This window comes from Callospermophilus lateralis, chromosome 1, assembly GCF_048772815.1.
Source record: "Callospermophilus lateralis isolate mCalLat2 chromosome 1, mCalLat2.hap1, whole genome shotgun sequence".
NCBI classification, from domain to species: domain Eukaryota; kingdom Metazoa; phylum Chordata; class Mammalia; order Rodentia; family Sciuridae; genus Callospermophilus; species Callospermophilus lateralis.
The window spans coordinates 117059785-117081380 of record NC_135305.1 but is presented as its reverse complement, the minus strand read 5'-3'; the positions used below and the strand labels follow the sequence as shown (position 1 = coordinate 117081380).

At 42.3% G+C, this 21596-nt stretch overlaps 1 protein-coding gene across 2 annotated transcripts in view; it reads left to right on the top strand.

Annotated features, from left to right (window-relative positions):
• The first annotated feature begins 955 nt into the window (after positions 1–955).
• Positions 956–21596, top strand: part of Ap1b1 (adaptor related protein complex 1 subunit beta 1) — a 61088-nt gene continuing 40447 nt past the window's right edge. The window contains exons 1-2 of one of the 2 annotated variants that reach the window (XM_076837404.2): positions 956–1096; positions 21212–21274. In XM_076837404.2, the coding sequence (XP_076693519.2) occupies positions 21238–21274 (37 nt within the window). In that variant the 5' untranslated portion in view covers positions 956–1096; positions 21212–21237. The remainder of the gene's footprint in view (positions 1097–21211; positions 21275–21596) is intronic. The other variant, XM_076837405.2, reaches the window with a different exon arrangement.

Genomic DNA, 21596 nt, shown 5'->3' with positions numbered 1-21596 from the left:
AAATATCAGATAATAAATCAAGTCCAGGAAGATATTTACCAAAATATTAAAAGTGGTTGTTTCACGGCAATGGGATCACACATGATTGTGTGTGTGTGTGTGTGTGTGTGTGTGTATGTGTGTGTGTTTGTGTGAGAGATGGGGTGTGTGTGCCAGAGATTGAATCTAGGGGCGCTTAACCACTGAGTCACACATCCTCATCCCTTTTGATTTCTTATTTTGAGACAGGCTCTCGCTAAATTGCTGAGGCTGTTAAAATTGTTGAATTTGTGATCTTCCTGCCTCAGCCTCTCAAATAGGTGGGATTACAGGATTGGGCCAGAGCAACCGGCTTGTTTTCTTTTTGCTTCCAGTATATTTCCATTTCTCTGCGACATAAATATTATTTGTTCAGTAAAGCACCTTTAAAGAGTAGAAATTACATAATGTTTTAAAGGGAATGAATAGAAATTATCTAGAAGGAAGAGAAAATTAATGGAATTGGGAAAGGTGACAATAGCAATTGAGGTCCTGGCAAAAGGAGAAATGGCACTTTATTAAGATCCCAGTGGCTAAAAGTTCCTTGGAGGGACTGATGTTTTCCCCTAGGGCTCTGACGCTGCCCTGAAACAGTCCAGCTTCAGACTAGCAGAGAAGCTTCAGTCTTGCGTTTGACTAGATTTACAGTTTTAATTTTGACTCTCCCATTGGGTAAAATCCTACCCTTCTCAGGGCCTCAGCACCCTAATCACTTAGCTGTTGACCAACTAGTTTTTCTTTGCGCTCTGCAGGGTACAGTGGCGAATCAGCGCTCGGCGGCAGAGAGGTTAATAGCGGTCGGTCCCGCCCCCTGGACCCGCCTTCTGACCCCGCCCACATTCGCCACGCCCACGGGCACCACCCCTGCCCGGGTTGTACCCTTGATCCCGCCCCCAGGCCGTGCGTCCACCGGAAGTGCCCGCGCGCGGGCCGCTCACTTCCGCCCGGCAGGTGACAGCCGCGGGGCTCGGAGCGGCCGGCTGCACCGACGCACCGGGTTACGGGGAGGAGGAGGCCGCGGACATTTTGCTGCCGAGCCGAATCGAGTCGTGGCGCCGGGAGCCGTTTGGACCTGCGGGTGAGGAAACAGGGAGACCGACGAGGCTCGGAAAGAAGTGGGGCGGCTAGTCGGGGATCGAGCTGAGGGGTTTGCGGGGTCAGGGGTCACGGTGAGGACGCCATGCTAGAGGGGCGCGAGCGGCGTTCCCGGCCAAGACCAGGAGTAAGGACTGCGGGTTCATTCATTCGCGCGCACTTGACTGCTGGCCAGCACCGGGCTCGTCCCGGGTCCGCAGCCCCTCTTGGGGCGCCCGCCCGGAGAGACTCCTAGACTTAGGCCCCATGGAGCCTGTCCCTGGCCGAGGGAAAACTCGGATTTGGTTTCCCCTTTGCACTCAACCCATGGCTGTCCTGGGGCCTCCTCCTCGTACAGGGGCTTATCTTTTTGCCAAAATTCCAAATGATGGGGGGAGGGGGGTCAAAAAATGGCTCTGTGCCTCCCGCGCCTTGATAGGCTAAGGCTTGGTCTGTCCTTTGGATCCTTTGGGACGAGTTGACAGAATGGGGACACCTGTAATAATGCTAGAAAACACTAATAAGAATTCCATCTTAGTTATTAAGCTCCTGCTGTAAATGATGCACCGTGCTAAACACTTTACTTACAATGCCATATTGTAGGGTAGCTATTGATACCTTACCCATTTTATCCACCAGGACACACAGGCACAAAAGTCAAATCACACATATAAAGTCAATCAGGTAGAAGAGGCAGAAGCACTGGGGTTCTTACCTAGGTTTTTAGAGACCAGCAAAGTGCAGAGACAAAGGAGAAGCTGGAGTAGGGTTAGGGTGTAGGAACTATTTAGTATTTCAAGCTGCTGCTACATTATTTGGATCTGTGTCAAGATGTAGTTTTATTGCTTTTTGTCTGATCGTCATAAAGGGCATTTAATTCACTTTCTTTAGGGTGAAACAATCCTGCAGGCTGTCGCTATAAGTGATTTATCTTTCAGGACAAGAGCTTAAAATTTCCCGGTTAGGAACTTTGAGACACAAAACAGACTATCCGTGCAGCTGACATCCAGATGTCTCTTGAGAGAGGCTGAGTTGCATTGCTTTTTCAGTAAAGAGAAAGGAGATCTTTTGGTGCTGGGTTCTGGAAGAATGTACCTAATGTATTCAAGGGAAGACTCTCTCTGAAAAATGCACAGGCCTGTGCCATCTTGCCTGGGATGAATATATATCTTGGCTGAAAGATGATGAGGTGGATTGATGGCCAGGGAGCTAGGTTCTGTGAATTGGAGCCTCACTCCTTTGCAGAAGTCATTTGTTCCAGGTCTGCCTCAGTTTCCCTGACCACAGTGTGAAGACCTGTCATCTTCCTACACACAGGTGCTTTAAGCCTTAATGAATCCAAGAAGGTTTCCACATACTTCTGAAGAAAGACATGATTTAAAAATATTACTCTTGTTACTTTTGTCTTTAAACTGTGGTCTGTTCTCCTAGTTCATTGAATTCACAGAAACTTAATACTGTTACCTTATCCCCATCCTTCCAGGAGAGGATTTGAGATAAAGCAACTTGTCACAGATGGTAGGACATAGCTCAGAGCATCTGGCTCCCTGTCCTGGCTTTAGCCCACCTAGCTCTTCTTAGAAACCATCATGAGGGGCAGCTTCACTGTTTAAATAATCAGATCTCTCAAAGGTTGCATGGGTTGAGATCATCTGTTGAGTGTGGGTCCACCAGAAGCTTTACCCTGAGCAACTTGAAGGGCTCAGAGGTATAATGGAAACAGCATTCCTGACTCCTCTCAGCCCCAGCTCAGCAGCTTCTCCGCAGTGTGACCTGAACAGATTATTTGGGCTGAGTTCATTACTTCAACTGCAAAATAATACTGATCACCCCTCCCCCACACCCATTTTAGAGTTGTTAGAAGAGGAAATTGTGCAGAGCCTGTTACACTGGTGGGTGTTTTGACCCTAAACAGTTGATGCTTGACAGGGCCTGTGTCTGAGGAAGACTGGCAGCTGTGGCTTGTGGGGTATTGCTTCCTTGTGCAAATAGAGACCTTTGTGTACTTAGGGCTTCTTCCACCCTTCTTTCACTTCCTAAAAGTATTTCAGAACATGTTCAGTTTGTTGGTCCTGTAGATTCTGGCTCTGGACTTTGATCTTTTTCTAGCCATCCTCAAAACTTGTGTTTCTAAACTGCTTACTTCACAGAAGACCTTCAAGTCTGGCATTGAAGTGTGATGTGCTGACAGTAAGCAAGCGTGGCTTACGTATGGTTTTATGCTTTGCTCTATTTCATTTCTTTTTTTCTTTTTTTCCTTTTAAACCAGGGATTGAACCCAGGGGACTTAACCACTGAATTACATCCCCAGCCCCTTTTTTAAAAAAAATCTCACTAAGTTGCTTAGGGACTTGCTAAATTGCTAAGACTGGCTTTGAACTTGCAATCCTCCTGCCTCAGCCTCCTGAGCTGCTGGTGTGTGCCGTTGCACCAGGCCCTTTGTTCTGTTTCTGAGGGGCATCTAGTCCTTGAAGGTCTTTTTTTTCTGGACAGGTATTTTTATTTTCACAGGCCAGAAGAGATTTTTTATTCTTTATCCCTTCTCACGTAGAAGAATAAATACACCAGAGAGAAGATATCACCTGAGCAGTTGGGGGATCCTTAAAACAAAAAAGTCCTCTTGAAAATCCATCAGTGGTTCCTTATTGCCTTCAGGCTAAACTCACCCACTTCCTTAGCTTGGCATCCAAGGTCTTTTGGGCTCTGACTCCTGCCTGACTTTCTCTCCTCATCCCTCCTACTCCATACTTCTACCTCCCAAGCTGCTTCCACGTCTAGATACTTTTTTATGCCTTTCTACCTTTGCTTCATGCTCTACCTTCTTTGTCTGAACACCATTTCCTGCTCCCTGCACCAAACCCCTGTTACTGGAGCACTACTTGGTGCTGCCTTTTTGATCATTACCACCACCCTGCAGGCCTGAGCTAGATACCCCTGCTGGATGTTCTGTGATCACAATGGGTGACACAATGGGTGTGTCTGTTTACTTGGATATCTTTTTATTTTTTGGATACTGGGGATTGAACTCAAGGGCACTTAACCACTGACCCACATCCCCAGCCCTATTTTGTATTTTATTTAAAGACGGGGCCTCACTGAGTTGCTTAGCGCCTTGCTTTTGCTGAGGCTGGCTTTGAACTAGTGATCCAGCCTCCCCAGCCATTGGGATCACAAGCATGCACCACCATGCCCTGCTGGATGTCTTTTTAGGGAAAACAAACAAACAAACAAGCTCTCAATCCTTCATAAGACCTGTCTTAACTGTGTTGTGTCTCCAGTTGTGACTCTGTCTGGCACAGAGTCAGTGCAGTGCACCACAAATGTTTAGTGAGTGAATATTACATTGACTTGTTAGGGTTTCTTGACATCTATGGCATTCAAAGCACTTCCTAGATGATGTCCTGTCCATTATCATATCACCTCAGGGGATAGGGAGAAATCTGACTAGTAGTGGTATTAATTACTCTCAAACTTATCATTGCTGCCTCCAGCACCAGAGTTCCTCACATCCCCAAGGAGATGGTAAACACTCCCTTTCTGTAGAAATAATAGTGGCTAACAATTGCCTAGCTCCCTTAGGGTGCTGTGTACTACAAGGGCTTTGTGTGTGTTCACTTATTTTAGCCTCTTAGATTGTCTCCTATTTGTTGGTGGAGCTGAGGGACTTCCCTGTGGTTTTAGACTCCAGAGCATTATGATTTTCTTGTCTTTAACCTTGGGCTTGACCTTTACCAGGAGGGTCTCTAAGTTGAGAGGCTCCTTCTAATTAAGGTAAGAATGTCACTGGTTGACTCCAGAAGTTCCAGAGTTCATTACCACCCAGGATGCTGTAATCATTGATCCCCATCTATCTTCCCAGTGGACACTAAACTGCAAAGTGGTAGATTTAGAGGTCAGATCTCAAGAGCTTTAAAACTAACCCTTCAGTGTTTTATTTCAGCACTTCAACAGCTGAGTTCTATAGTGGAGTAGAAAAGTAGATTTGAGTGGCAGGTTCTTTTTAACCCCACCTCATTGCTTTTAGGATCTTAAGCACATTGAGGGTGGAATGTCAGTTTGAGAATAGCCACTTTCTGTCATCTTCATTCTTTTTTTTTTTTTTTTTTTTTTTAGAGAGAGAATTTTTTAATATTTATTTCTTAGTTTTTGGGGGACACAACATCTATTTGTATGTGGTGCTGAGGATCGAACCCAGGCCGCACGCATGCCAGGCAAGCGTGCTACCACTTGAGCCACATCCCCAGCCCCCCATCTTCATTCTTTAATCTTGAAGGATTAGTTGTTGGGTGTTGACACCGAGAACAGAGACTTCATAAATCGAACACTCACTCATTCATTCAGTGTTTTTTGAGACCTGCTAGTGCCTGGCACTGGCCCGTATTGACAGGTAATCAAGCCAGGCGTAATTTCTGCCATCGGGTTGCTTTCTCGTTGGGGAGGGAGACAGTAGAAATAGGGGGGGAAATGCAATGATTAGGAGAACTGATAAGCCATGAGAGAAAACAAAAAGGCATAGCAGCCAGAGCCTGTTAAAATATAAGTCAGATCTCAAGGCTTCTCTGCTCAGAACCCTCCAGCTCCCTCGGAGTAACAACCAGAGTCTTGACCTTGACCATAGGGCCCCCATATTCTCCTCTGACCTCATAACCCACTGCTGTCCTCATTTCTCACTCAGCCATATTTGCCTTAGACATTCCAGGCACACTCCTTTACCCTGGCACTTTCTCTTTTCTTTCTTTCTTTTTTGCAATGCTGCAATGCTGGGGATCAAACCCAGCACTTGGTATGCTAGGCAAGTACTCTCCCCAACCCTCTAGCTATTTCTTTTGCCTGGAAGGCTCCCTACCCGCCATGATATCACCTGTCACCTTCTCAAGGAAGCCTTCTGTGTCTACTCTAGTTAAATTTCAACCTTCCTTCCCTTCACTCCATGCTTCCTATGCTCCTTCCTTGCAATGGACTTACTACTCTATGAGATACTAAACATTTCACTTATTTATCTCACTTAAAGTCTCTGTTCCCCATTAGGATGTAAATAAACCTATGAAGGGAGGAATTTTGTTTCCTTCACTGCTGGCATCCCCAGCGTGTGCAACAGCTTCTAGTACATGGCAGACACTTAGAGTTAACATGTGGAAAATGTATAAGAATTCTGGGGGATGGGGCAGAGAAATACCTTCTTACAGCAGATGTGAGGAAGGTGTCTTTGAAGTGATGTCATCTTAGCTGAGATGTGAAGGATAAGTTTGTGCAGCCACGCTAGAGCAGGAAAGGATAATCCAAGCAGGAGGATCAGCAGGTGCAGAAGCAATGAGCATGTGGCACTTAATGGAACTCAGAAGACTTGTGGGCCTGAAGGGCTATGGGGGGAGGAGGGTCTGACCATGCTTCCATCATAGCCCGTGTCAGAACCCACTGCCTTCCTCAGTCTGCTGGCTCTCTGAGCCTGTAGAAGCTTGTGAGAGCAGGTACCAGCAACCTGGCTTCACTGAAGGGAAGTGGCCTGAACATTTTTACTATTTTAGATGTTGCCATCTGTTCTTCTACCCTTTGCCTTTTCTTCTCTCTGTGATCATTTATACACTTACTTTCCATTTATTGACTATAAAATAGGCTGAGATGGTGGCATTTTCAATTTCAATATGGTCAAAATAGCTTGAAAGAGAATAAGATGTATCTCTGATCCTGTCAGAACCAGTCCAGCTGAGGTTGGTTTACAAAATATGAAATTTCCCCAAGAAGGGAATTAAGCACTAGTCATTAAAACATTTATTGAACACCTACTCTTTGCGTGGTATACAAATAATAGGTAGAAAACAGTAGTGAAAGAAACAGATAAAATCCTTGTTCTCATGGAATTTGTGTTTTCCAGGAAGAAAAATAGTAAGTACCTTTTATAGTATGTAGGTGATAAATAATCTGAAGGGGAAGAAAAAGAGGAAAGAGGATTGGGAAATAATGGTGATTGGCTGGAGGGGTGTACAATTTTAAATAAAGTGATCAGAGAAGGTCTCAATGAGATGGTGATAATTTGAACTAAGAGTTAAAAGAGGTTAGGATCTGAGTCATAGTCTATCTAGGAAAAGAGCTTCCTGGTAAAGTAAACAGTATATGCAAAGGCCCTGCAGTAGAAAAATGCTTATTGTGTTCAAGGAACAGCACAGAGGCTCATGTGGCTGGAGCTGAGGAAGTAATGGAGAGAAGAATTCAGACAGGAAATGGTGGGGTAGGGGCTGCATCTCATCTAGGTGTGGTAGGGATTTAGGCTTTTTTTTTTTTTTTTTTTTTGAGTAAGATAAGAAACTGTTGGAGGACTGGAGCAGAGGGATGTCATTGTCCTAGACTGTAAGAGAATCATTTTGGGTTGTCAGAAACAGTGTGGATGCAGATTGGTAGCAATCTCAATGGGAAGTGATGGTGACCTGGGGCCAGGTTGTAGCAGTGGAGCTAGTGAGAAGCCACTTCATGGATTCTGGACTTAATCTCGAAGTACACTCAGTAGAATTTGCTGATAGATGAAATGTGGGGTATGAGTATGGTCAAAGGTAACTGAGATTTTTAGCCTGAGAACCTGTTAGGAGTAACTGAAGACTGCAAGGTGAACCTGTTGGGAGAGGGAAGGAAGCCAGAGGTCAGTTTTTATCATGTTCAGTTTGACTTCCCTGCTAGTCATATAGACATTTAAGAAGAGAAGTCAATTAGATGGTTTGTTTGTAGGAACCTGGGACTCAGGAAGAGAGAGGTTGGACCAGGGGATGTAAAGTTGTGAGTTGTTCACTTGTGGATGATACTTAAAGCTGTGATGCTGGATGTGATCAACAGAGAGGTGAAATAGTGTAGATGGAGAAGAGAAGAGTTGAAATAGAGGAAGAGGAGGAAGGAGCAGAGGAAACCAAGAAGGAATGGATGGTGTGGTAAGAGGGAGAGCAGAGAGTGTGGCTTCCTGGAATTTAAAGGAAGAAAATATTTCAGAAAGAAGGAAAGGATCAGTAGTATCAAAAGCTTATCAGTGGGAGACCTGTCATTTGACAACTCTGCATCTTCTGCTGGAAAGGTCCAACATGCCCTTAAATCTCATTTTACCTTACCTAACCTAATCTGCTTCTTTCCCCCTTCCAAGTCTTTCCTCCAGCCAAGGAGGAAGTCTCACAGACTTTTAAACACACAGGTTTTGACCTTGGATAGGCCGATTCTCTCTCAGTGTCCTTAATGCCTTGCTTTTAAGTGAGGATGAAATGAGACAGGCTGTAAGTTACTCAGTATGGAGCCTACTTCCAGCTAGCATCAGCAATGACTCTGCTGTTCTCATTTACCTCCCTTGTTATGCTAGGATCTGGTGGGTCTTCTGTCACTCCAGCTCCTCCCTTTCTGAATCTGACCTGTCTTTCCATGTTCATCCAAGTCCATCTTCATCAAAGAGAGCCCCTCCACTTGTCTCAGAACCCTGCTCCCTCAAGCTTTGGTGGCAGGTATCTAGAGCTCAGAATCACTCTGTTATTCCTCTGCAGTCCTTTCCCTGGCTTCTGAATTTGTAAAAGCCTTGTGGAAAAGGCTGACCTTTATTGTGTGCATGCTCCTGCAGACCCAGGTTTGCAGCAGATGACGCAACACATTATACTTACTGATGGAAGACAATGAAAATGGACAACTCTCCAGAAAGGGTTCCTGTGGTATAAGTGGGAAAAACAGAGATCACAGTCTTATTCTATAGTTCTTATCCTTTTTCTCCTCACATTGATTAAGTATTGTTCAGAAGATGACCTTGCTAAGCTTTTTTTCCAAATCCCAAGGAACTTTCCTTTTTCTTGGCAGCAGACCTTTCCATACATTACTACTTGTAGATTAATTGAAAACTGACAACTGATTCTAGAATCAAGTGGTTCTAGAATGGAGTTTTAGAGTCTGAGATAAGAACCTTAGTTTGCATGTGGCATTTGTTTGCTTTTGGTTCCTTTTCATTTTGAAGCCTTTGATTTCTAGTGGGCCTCAGGAGATTGATTTTGATTAATCAGTTTTCATCCAAATCCCAGGAGACCCATAACTTGGCAAGCTCTTCTCAACAGGCTTTTGCTAGGCATATTACCAAACTAGATGTTCTGTTGTCCAAGGTATATGGGCTGGCCTTAAAATAACCTTCTGTTCAACATCTGAGGGACTCTTGTCAGGATATGTGGCAATCTACTTCACATACCCTTTAGCTTGGAGCATGTGTGTTTCTTTCAGGGCTTCATTTAGAGATGAGTTGTTGTCTCACTAGATGGAGTAGGACTTGTGATCACATCGTGGGACAGTGGTGGAAAGTTTTGGCACTACCATGTTCTAGCTGGGTGACTCAAACACAAAAAAAGCATTGACCTCTTTGGATTTCAGTTTCTTCATCTGTAACCTGTGATATTATTAAAACCTTTTCACAGATTATTGTGAGGACTAAATCTAAAGCTCTTTACAGAGTGTCTGGCCCATGGTGCTCCTGTGCACTTGCCATTGCTGCTACTGCTGCCACATTTGTTCTGACTCTCATGCTGAGCCTGAGGAAGCACACAGCTTATCTATTCATAGTTACTAGCTGACTTGAAAGAGCCTGTCTGAGTTTGGTGATCACATTGTCTCAGAGAAAGTCAGAAATCTAGTTTCTCTACTGCTGACTCACCTTTTAATCTTGAACTTGGCCTTGTTTCCCTGTCTTAAAGTGAACTTTAGTACTTACTGGAGGACCCTTTCCTTTTTAAGAGATTGTTGGGCTGGGGCCATAGCGGTAGAGCACTTGTCTAGCATGTGTGATGCCCTGGGTTCCATCCTTAGTGCTACAAAAATAAATAAATAAATAAAATAAGATAAAAGAAAATAAAAGGATACTGTCAGACCTGGGTGGAGGGTGGGGGTGAGTAGACTTATCATCTCCATCAAACTCTAAGCCCCATGGGCAGGAACATGATCAGGGCATGGCACAGAGTAGGGGACTATTTGTGAGATGAATCTCTCTCTGTCCTTGAGACAGAAGTAAAATGATCAAATTGTGGCTTTCTTGTTCTAGGTGAAGAAGAAATGGTAACACCATTCTAGTTCCTTTTTTTTTAGTTGTAGTAGTTGGACACAATACCTTTATTTATTTAATTTTTAAAAAATTACAATTCTTATTACTTATATAGAGCACAATTTTTCATATTTCTGGTTGTATACATAGTATATTCACACCAATTCGTGTCTTTATACCTGTACTTTGGATAATAATGATCATCACATTCCACCATCATTAAACCCATGCCCTCTCCCTTCCCCTCCAACCCCTCTGCCCCATCTAGAGTTCATCTATTCCTCCCATGCTCCCTCTCCCTACCCCACTATGAATCAGCCTCCTTATATCAAAGAAAACATTTAGCATTTGGTTTTTTGGGATTGGCTTACTTCATTTAGCATTATCTTCTCTAACTCCATCCATTTACCTGCAAATGCCATGATTTTATTCTCTTTTATTGCTGAGTAAACAATACCTTTATTTTATTTATTTATTTTTATGTGGTGCTGAGGATCGAACCCAGGGCCTCGAATGTGCTAGGCAAATGCTCTACTAACTTAGTCTTGACTGCCCTTGGACTCCGTGCTCCTTGGAACAGGTTTCTGAACGGCTGTTCATCAGGGAAGTGTTTAACCATGGAAGCCACCAACACAGACCTCCACCGATCCTGGCCTGAATATCCTTGCATTCAGACATGGGTCATGGCAGGTGGATCAGACCTTGTCTAATTGTCTCTGCCCTCTTTTCCTAAAGCTGCTTTTCTAGCTGATCTCACAATAGTGGGGGCTCTCTGATTCACCAAGTGCTGATGGCGTGCACTGCAGGTGCAAGCACAGCCAGCCTCACATTTCTCATCTGTTTGCAGAGCATGGGCCGCTCTGACAGGAATCAGTACCCTGAGGTAGAATAAATAAAATAAACAAACAAAATAAAGGATACTGTCAGACAGGTGAGGAAGGGTGAACAGATCCCTTGCTGTCAAACTTGGAGCTCCATGGGCAGGTACGTGATCAGGGTATAGCACAGAGTAAGCCATTGTCTGGCTTTTAGGGGAATTAAAACACTTTCTTGCTTGTCTTGTTATTGTTTTTTTTTCTGCCAAAGATTCAATAAGATTTACTGGCCCTGCCCAGTGCAGTGGCTCACACCTGTAATCCCAGTGGCTTGGGAGGCTGAGGCAGGATGATCTAAGTTCAGAGCTAGCCTCAGCAACTCAGTGAGGCCCTAAGCAACTTAGCAAGACTCTGTCTCAAAATAAATAAAATAGGCTGGGGAAGTGGCTCAGTGGTAGAGCATCCCTGGGTTCATTCCCTGGTACCAAAAAAAAAAAAAAAAAAAAAAGCAAGAGAAAGAAAGAAAAAAGATTTCCTTTACTGGTCCTGGCTGCATGCTGAACTTATTCTCTTTTGTTCCATTGGAAATGTCTTATGTTCTTAGAATGATCATGCTGGACTTCCTCTTGTTTGATACCTGGAAAGAACACTTATTGGTGGGGAATGGCTTTCCTCAATGAGTAGAGAATTGTAGCATATGAAATGTAGGAGGACTTTTGTCTGTCATTTAGTAAACTTGTTTTCGAACTTTTTGCCTTGGAACCATGGGGTGTATGAAGGGCTCCCAATGAGGAGGGGGAGAGGTGGGCATAATGAATGGAACAAGACCAGGCTCTAAGCTCCCCATCTATACCAGAGTAGTTACAAAGAGTGGGAATGGACTTGAAAAGCCATTGATCTGGTTGGATTTTCATTTGACAATTGGAAAAAGTAAGGCCCAGAGATGGAGAGATTTTCCCAGGGTCTCACAGCCCTTGGTAGCAAAGCCAGACTGCCTGGAGGTCATCTTGGCTTTGGATCAACCTTGCCATGTTTGTTGAAAGTTAATTGCAAAGCCATATGTTCCAGGTCTGCCCCAGTCCTCACTGTCTGGTGCTTGTCACCGAGGTCTCTTATCTTGATCTGTATGGGCCCTTGGTTTCTAGCTTCTCTGGAACCCATCTTTTCATTCATTATGTCAGAAGACATCTGGTGAGCTTCTGGAGTGTGCCAGGTATAGTGTCATTCACTGGTTTGACAACATTAAACAGGACATATCCCACATTAGAGGAACATGGAGGGCAGCAGAGAAGTCTGGGACACCATTGGGTCTAATTTCAGGCCCTTCGGACACAAAAGAGGCTCCTCTGGGGCAGCAGAGCTTAAACTGAGACAAGAATGAACACAGGGGTGGAGAAAATGTTGGGGGTAGATGTACTATTTTTTCTTTATGTTTAAAATAGGTAATACATGCACACAGGATAAAATTTCAAAGTTATCAAGATGTAAATGGTGAAAAGTCAGTCTCTCACCATTCCTCAGTCACCCCGCTTCCTTATTGAAGGAAACCACTATTTTTTTTTTTTTTAAAGAGAGAGTGAGAGAGGAGAGAGAGAGAGAGAATTTTTTTTTTGATATTTATTTTTTTTTAGTTATCAGCGGACACAACATCTTTGTTTGTACGTGGTGCTGAGAATCGAACCCAGACCGCACGCATGCCAGGCGAGCGCGCTACCACTTGAGCCACATCCCCAGCCCCAGGAAACCACTATTAACTTGTCTTTTTTGTCCTCTTAAGGGTAGTCCATGCATTTGTGAACTTTTGGTATTTATGTTTCATTAATATTCATATTTTAAAAATACAAATGGTAGCATAGTACATTAGTTTTGCATTTTGCTTTGTTTATTATCTTGGAGAGTGATGCATAAAAATGCATGTACAGCTGCCTTGTTCTCTTTCAGAGTTACATAGTTTTTCTCCGGTTACATAGTCATGTTAATGGACATTAAGGTTTTCACGGTATTTTGCTATTACAAAGGATGCTGCATGAATAATTGTGTATCTACACAGTTTTTTTTTTTTTTTTTTAACATATAAAGTCCTATAAGCAGAACTGCTGGATCAAAGGTATGTACATTTGCTGTTCTGATAGGTGTTGTCAAATTGCTTTGAGTTAACACTTTAATCTCTCACTGGCATCAAATGAGGATGCCTATTTCCCCACATCCACACCAACAAGGGGTGTTATCAGACTTTTGTGTCTTTATTAGTCCAGCAGCTAATAGATGGTATTTAATTGTAATTTCTGATTCTCTTATTATGGGTGTGAACCACTGTATTTCATTTTCTGTGGACTGTCCACATCCTTTACCATTCTCCTATTTGTAGTTGCTTTTCATATATTAAGGGAAATAGACTTTGCAATGTGATGCAAATTTTCTTTCTTTTTTTAATTTTTTTTTTTTAGTTGTAGATGGACACAATACCTTTATTTTATTTATTTATTTTTATGTAGTGTGGAGGATTGACCCCAGTGTCTCACAAATGCCAGGCAAGCGCTCTACCACTAAGCACCATACCAGCCTATGATGCAAATTTACATGTGTGTGTTTGTCATTTGGCTTTTGTATTTTTGCTATGTTCTTGGCCATCCATGAAAACTTGATTTTCATGTAATTGAATTCGTGGATCTTATATCTCTCTCAGAAAAGGTTTTATTTTCCCTAGATTATCAGTGTTCCTTCTTCCTTTTCCTTCTCTAACATTTGTTATTTTATTATTTTTTTTAATAAAACTTTTTTTTTTTGGTACTAGACATTGAACTCAGGGGCACTCACCCATTGAGCCACATCCTCAGACCTGTTTTGTATTTTATTTAGAGACAGGGTCTCACTGAGTTGCTTAGTGCCTTGGTTTTTCTGAGGCTGGTTTTGAACTCTTGATCCTCTTACTTCAGTCTCCCAAGCCTCTGGGATTACAGGCATGCGCTACCACACCTGGCAATAAAACATTTTTTTTTTTTTTTTTTAATGTTTGTATGACTCACACCAAGTGAAGTGCTCAGCTCTTGAATATACAGTATGGTCAGTGTCTATGTCAAGATGGGGTAATTTCCATTACCTCCAGAGGGCTTTTGGGCACTCTTCCAGATCACCATCCACTGATCTGATGCTGTCACTGTAGATTTGTTTTGCCTCTTCTACTTATTCCAGAACTTCATACAGATGAAATTCCATGATGTATATGGTGTTTACGGTTATACCATAAATTATACTGAATTATACTCCAGCCCTCATTTATATTTATTTTTGTCAGTGAGCTTTCATTCTCACATTATTCTCTGTCAGAAGAAATATATGAAATAACATAGAATGACAGGTGGTATGGGGCTGAGATTGTGGCTCAGCGGTAGAGCGCTCGCCTAGCACAGGTGGGACCCGGGTTCGATTCTCAGCACCACATAAAAATAAAGGCATTGTGTTGTGTCCATCTATACCTTAAATAAATACATAAATAAATAAATAAATAAATATTTAAGAAAAAAAAAAGAATGACAGGTGGTAATCTCTCTCCTTTTTTTTAATTAATTTTAAACTTTTTATTTAATTTTTGGAACTGGGGCTTGAATCCCTGAGCTACATCCCTACTCCTTTTTATTTTTTATTTTGAGGCAAGGTCTACCAACTTTACCCAGGCTGGCCTCGAACTTGTGATACTTCTGCCATAGCTTCCCAATTAACTGGGATTATAGGCATGTGCCATCATGCCTGGCCACCTCCCTAATTTTAAAATGAGTTGTGTTTTCAAAGTCATAATCTGTGAATGTGGGAAGATAGACTTTAGGTAGGGCAGCAGTGGTGGTTCCTCAAGGGCAAAACCAGTTGTTTCAGGACTGCTCCTCTTTTAATTTTGACTTTGCTGTTCCTTTGAGGTATTCCTCGGCCTGTAAATGCTAAAATTGAGGGGGATGCTAGCCCAGAATGCTGTCTCCTTAGCACAAGTGACTGACTCATCATACTGCCCAAAGCAGTTTCTAACCAAAAGTTCCCTTTAATTACTGCTTTTTAAAACATTCCCTGCTACTTCCAAAGACAAAATCCAAACCCTGAGTTTTTCCCTGCCCAAATTGGCCACCTACTTTCAAATATAGGATATGTTAGTCATGGTGACATATTACCTGTAAGCCCAGCTACTTGGGAGTCTGAGGCAGAAGGATCAAAATTCAAGGCCAGGACTGAAGTTGTGGCTCAGTGACAAAGCACTTGCCTCGCATGTGTGAGGCACTAAGTTCAATTCTGAGCACCACATATAAGTAAAAATAAATGAATAAATAAAGGTCCATCAACAACTAAAAAAAATTAAAAAAAAAAAAAAAAGATTCAAGGCTAGCCTTGCCATCCTAGCAAAAGTCTGCCTCACAATTTAAAAAGGGAATGTAGCTCATTGGTAAAGCACCCCTGGGTTCAGTTCTCAGCCCTGAGCAGAGGGTGGGGGATTGTAAAAAAGAGCTAAGTCTTAGCTCCTTTGGCCTCCATGGTGACAGCTGGACAGTGCCAGGAAAAGCACGTCTTTCCCATGGCATCTGGAAGTCCCAGCTCCTGGGGACTGAACCATAGAGGTTTTTCCATTCCTGCAGAGAGAATGCAAAATCCCCCTCCTACAGACATCTAAGAGGACCTGGTACCAGGTGAGGAAGCTCATCATAGAGAAAAGACAAAAGAAGATAGCCTTCCTCAGTAAATCACCAAGCTGTGGGTGAGCTCTAAATGAGGTGTTTTGTTTTTTTTGCAAAATCCCCCTCCTACAGACATCTAAGAGGACCTGGTACCAGGTGAGGAAGCTCATCATAGAGAAAAGACAAAAGAAGATAGCCTTCCTCAGTAAATCACCAAGCTGTGGGTGAGCTCTAAATGAGGTGTTTTGTTTTTTTTTTTTCATCTGTGCTTTGGTGGTTTTCTAGAGCATTTTTGCTTTCCCTAGCATTCCCTTCCTCCTCTAATTTCCTGTGTATGATCAACTTCAGAGGGATAGCATTTCAGCATCATTAGTCCCGCTGGGCCCTCTGCAGACGGATCTGCAAAATAGATAACTGCAGGAATAAGCATCAGCCTGCCGCCAACACACTAGAGAGCAGTTCAAGTTTATGATTAGTTAGTTGCTTAGCACCTTTAAAAGGAAGAATGTCACTGAAAACTCAACTGCAGGGCTATCAGCACTTTTTAAAATTATTTTTTAAAACAGAGTCTCACTGTGATGCCCGGGCTGTCCTCAAATTCCTGACCTTATGAAATATATGAAGCTATTTTATCAGAGTAACCTCACCAATGTAGAGGTTTTCCCTAGACCCCCCCACACACACACCTCAGACTCCTCCTGAGTAGCTTCCATTACATTTGCATGCCACTATGCCTGGTTTCTACTTTATTTATTTATTTTTAAGTCAAGGTCTAAGTTTCTCAGGCTGGCCTTGAATTTGGTAATCCTCCTCCCTCTGCCTCCCAAGCAGCTGGGATTAAAGGCATGTGCCACCATTCCCAGAAGGATTTGCCTATTTTTAAATCATTAAAAGGAGAAACATAGCCTGGAGAGGTGGTACACACCTGTAATTCCAGCTGTTCAGGAATCTGAAGCAGGAGGATCACAAGTTTGAGGTCAGCCTGATCAATTTAGTGAGATCCTGTCTCAAATTTAAAAAGAAAGAAAGAGAAACTGTCTTACCACTTCTTCATCCTGATCAGTTGCATCAACACCAGTCTGCCCCAGCAGGTTGTATCCTGGGAGTTCAGGGCCCTCAGATGCTAAGCTGTGTTACAGATGAGGGAAAGCCCCTGACAGTCTCCTCTGCTGGAGAAGAACAAATGCCTGAGTAGCCCAAAGTTGGACATCCAAGAGTTTTTGTTTTGTTCACTTTTACTTCCTTCTAGATTTCACACTGGAGTGGTTTATATGTTACTGTCTATGTCTCTTTGCCCTCAGTTATCCCTCTTCTTAGACTTGATTCAGACTTGAGGAACAGGGCACTCCCCTGTTTTAGACACTTCAACCAGTTATACTCTGAAATCTGTAGCTTCAGGAATCTTGCAACCTATTATTGTATAGCAGAAAACCCATTATCGGGCCGGGGTTGTAGCTTAGTGATAGAGTGCTTGCCTAGTATGTGTGAGACACTGGGTTCCATTCTCAGCATATAAATAAATAAAGTTCATTGACAACTGAAAAAATATAAAAAAAGAAAAACCCATTATCTTATTTATCTGCCCATTCTCAGAACTCCAGGAAGAACCTCTAGGTTAGTGATGTTTCTCTGACAAAACAGTTTTGTATGTGTGCAAGTGGGAAGGAGATGTTGAATGTAAAGTAAATTACTCTTGGAAACAAAAACTGAGAATTACATAACAGAGCAGTCAGTAGGCTGAGCTTCCTGGGATTTCCAGTGGCCCCTTCTTTCAACAACTATCAATTAAACACTTTATGCAGAGGCCTGGGCCGGGCCATGAAAGTGAGGGTGGATGGAGCTGTGAACAGGCCCATGTGAGTCCTCTGTGGATCCATCTATAGCCCTGGCGCATACTGTGAAGACCAGCAAGGTAGAGACCCTGCTGGGGACTTGCATCATCAGGTGTGACAGACTCCTCTGCTCCTTCCCCCAGCTCCCATAGAAAAAGGACATCATCCCCTTTCAACTATGCAAAGCAAGAGGAGAGTAGAATTGTGTCTTTTTTTTTTTTTTTTTTTTTAATACCACTTTGTCAGCAAAGCCTTTATTCCTGGTATTCTGAAGGTGTCCACGAAGGATTTAAGGCAACCCTGAGACAGTCCTTACTTGTCTCCTGTTGATTGCTGAAACAAAATCTCATCTGGAGAACATCTCCATTGCCATTCTATTGTAAGTACAAGCTGAACCTGGAAAAATACAGTTGGGCTGGAGAGCAGCTGCTTTGGCTTGGTTTTTAGAGGCTATGAAATGATCTGTTATCTCTCACATCCAGCACATCGTTACCTTTCATTTGCTCCTGCATAGTAATGATTGGAAAGGAAATGTTTGTGGGTTACATATTTGACTATTTGAATCCTTCCATAGAGGCAACAGAAGACACAAAGTAAAGTGAGTTTTTACCATTCATATGTTTGTTGGGTTTTCTGCTTTTCTTCTTTTTTTTTTTTGAGTTTTTCCAGATTTTATTTTCAATTGTCTGATACAAGAAAATATCTTATGGATAATATATGTTAATCTATTGCTATTGATTCTTCTTTTGTAGTAGGTCAAATTAGCAAAATATCATCAATGTGATGAATCTATGTGATATTTTATGGTCTTTTTTATATTTTTTAATTGATTTTAAAAATTTTTTTAAATTGATATTTTAAAAATAAATGACAGCGGAATGGGTTACAATTCTTATTGCATATATGCAGCACAGTTTTTCATATTTCTAGTTGTATACAAAGTATGTTCACACCAATTTATGTCTTCATACATGTACTTTGGATAACTGTGTCCATTACATTCCACCATCCTTGCTAACCCCCTTCCCCCTCCCTAACCCTCCCTACCCCTCCCACCCCTCTTCCCTGTTCCTCCCATGCTCCCCCTCCCTACCCCACTATGAATCGGCCTCCTTATATTAGAGAAAACATTCGACATTTGTTTTTTTGGGAGGTTTTGTGCTTTTCTAGACAACAACCACAACACCACCACCAAGTAGATTGGAAAGTTACCCTTGGAAGTCTCTTAGATTTTTTTGTACTGAGTTCTTAGTCACTATCAGGGCCCTGTCCTCCCTCTCAGATGAGCAAAGCAGAATTTCTTTATTGTTGAGACAAAGCACTGAGCTCTGGTAGACAGGGGATAGTTTCCTAGTCTAGCCATTTAGCCATGTGACCTTGAGCAAGTTACATGACATTCCAGAGCCTCATTCCTCTTTTGTGAAGTAGTGTTAAAAGCTATTACCCTGTTAGTAGGATTAAATGAGATAATGTCTGTAAATCCCTAGGTTTAACAAGGACTCAGGAAATGATCACTTTTTTCTTTTTTTTTTTTTATTGTGAAATAGGGCAACCACTGTTTTGTTTTTTTTTTTTAAATAATCACTTCTTAATCTCAGAACAATCCCAGAAGCCTCTGCCATGTACTCAGAATGACGTGGCTCCTGGGAAGCTTCTTTTATCTTTCATTTATTGGTCAAGAAGGCTGGCAGTATGTCTCAGTGGTAATGAGCTTGCCTAGCTTGTACAAGGCTCTATGTTTGATCCCTAGCCATGCAAGAAAACAGTAAGGAAATGTTCAGATATAGTAGATGCTTAATAAATACCTGAGTGAATGAGGAAGCTTTGATACTTATCCTGTTGCCTTATAATAGTACTTCACATTGTCAGTTTTGCATTGGGAGATGTTCTGAGAGATTCTTTAAGAAAACTGGCCAGATAGACTTGGAGAATGCTGTTGAATCTAAAGTCTGTAGACTCTACCCCTTTCCAGAGATGAATAACACATATTACTGATTTAGAAGTTTGGGGGAAGTTGTGGAGAGAAAAATCCTCCCTAGCTTCTATAGGGGGTAGTGGAAGACATTGGGGATATTACCCAGGGCACTTAACCACTGAGCCAAATCCCCAGCCCCAGCCCTTTTAATTTTTTTTATTTTGAGACATAGTCTTGCTAAATTGCTTAGGGCCTCACTAAGTTGCTGCAGCTGGCTTTGAACTTGCAGTCCTCCTGTCTCAGCCTCCCCAGCCACTGGGATTACAAGCATGTGCCAATGTGCCTGGCTCTTCCCTAGCTTCTTAAACTTGGCTTTTCCCAAATTTATTTTTATGTATAGGGTAATGGTAGTACCCTTCATATGTGGATGAAGCATTTAGAAAGAACTGTGCTGGGCTATCCCACTCCTTGGTATTTTTCTGAAAGATCTAAACTTGGCATATTATAGTGATACAGCTACCTCAGTGTTTATAGCAGCACAATTCACAATAGCTAAAATATGGAATCAACCCAGGTGCCTGACAATAGATGAATGGATTAAGAAATTGTGACAGACACACACAGTGGAATTTTTCTCAGCCATAAAGAAAAACGAAATTACAGCATTTGCTGGTAAAGGAAAGGGAGAGGGAAGAGTAAGTTATAGAGATAAAAGGAAGATCAGTAATGTAGAAGGAGATCCAGAGGCAGGATAGAAGGGTGGGAAAGGGAAGGCGATACAGAATGAATTCTTTAAAAATCATGTTATGTGCATGTATAAATATACTACAGGGAATTTCACCTTTATAAGTAAAAAAGAACCAATCAAATAGAAATATATAGACAAGTGAAAGAAGTCTAGTAGAGAAAGGAAAATGGGGGAGGGCAGGGAGGACAGCGGGGAAAAGAGTGGAATCATGAGCCAAAATCAAATTCCATTCATGTATGATTTTGTCAGAATGAACCCAACTACTATGTGTAACTATAAAGCTCTAATTAAAAAAAAGAAGAAGGGGGCTGGGGTATGACTCAGTGGTAGAGCGCTTTCCTAGCATATGTGAGGCACTGGGTTCAATCCTCAGCACCTCAGATAAATATATAAATAAATGGTTTTTTAAAAAGAAGAAGAAGAACCCTGATAGGTTTGGTGAGTGTCATGAAGGGACTTCATGTTGCCTTTTGTTGTTGTTCTAATTAGTTACATATGACAGTAGATTGCACTATGGTGCATCATACAGAAATGGAGTCATATTGCTTTTTAATCTGTGGACTCTTCGAGGGTACTTAATTATTCCTATTAATAGGCATTTAAGTTCTTTCCAGTGCTGCATTGTATGGATAGTGATGCAGTAAACCCAAGGTATCCTTACTAGCAGATACTTCATGGGAGGGATTCCTAGAAATAGAATTGCTGGCTCAGAAGATAAGCACATTTTAAAATGTGATTGAGTCTTCAGAATTTCCCTCCAAAATTTGATTCGCCATGGTCTAACAGTTCATTGGCCCAATAAAGAGATAAGCAGCTAACTGAGCACAGTGGAGCACCTGTAATGCCAGTGAATCAGGAGGCTGAGGTAGGGTAAGTCCAAGGCCAGCCTGGACAACTTAGTGAGACCCTGTCTCAAAATAATAAGGCCTGGGGATGTGGTAGAGCACATGCACCCAGCATGCACTGGGTTCAGTCCCTGATACTGCAGAAGAGGGTATCAGCAGCTATCTTTCCCTACCATATGTGTGCTGGATCCTTTCTTTCCTCCTCCCCTGAACACCCTAACTGAAAATGGAATGGAACACAACTCAGAATCACTCGTCTCTTTTCTGTCTTGCAGAGTGTGACCACAGATAAGGGACCAAAATGACTGATTCGAAGTATTTCACTACAACCAAGAAAGGTATGATATGTTTCATCATGGGCCTGCCCTGTTATTTGCCTGCTTGACCCTTCTGCTTGCTATCTGGGGGACTGGGGAACAGGGGCAGAGTGGAAGCCTGGAGATATTGGTGGGAATGGCCTAGAATTTCTTTACCTTGTGAAGTCAGAAAATTAAATTGTTGAGAGTATTAAGAAATTGATTGCTTCTTTTAGAACTCAGGAAGGAAAGAGCATTAGCTCCAAGTATGGGGGAAAAAAAACCCTCTTTGTTCCCCACAGCTTAAAATACTTAAAATATATATATTTTTTCACTTCTGGTTGGGGGAGGAAACACAATCTTA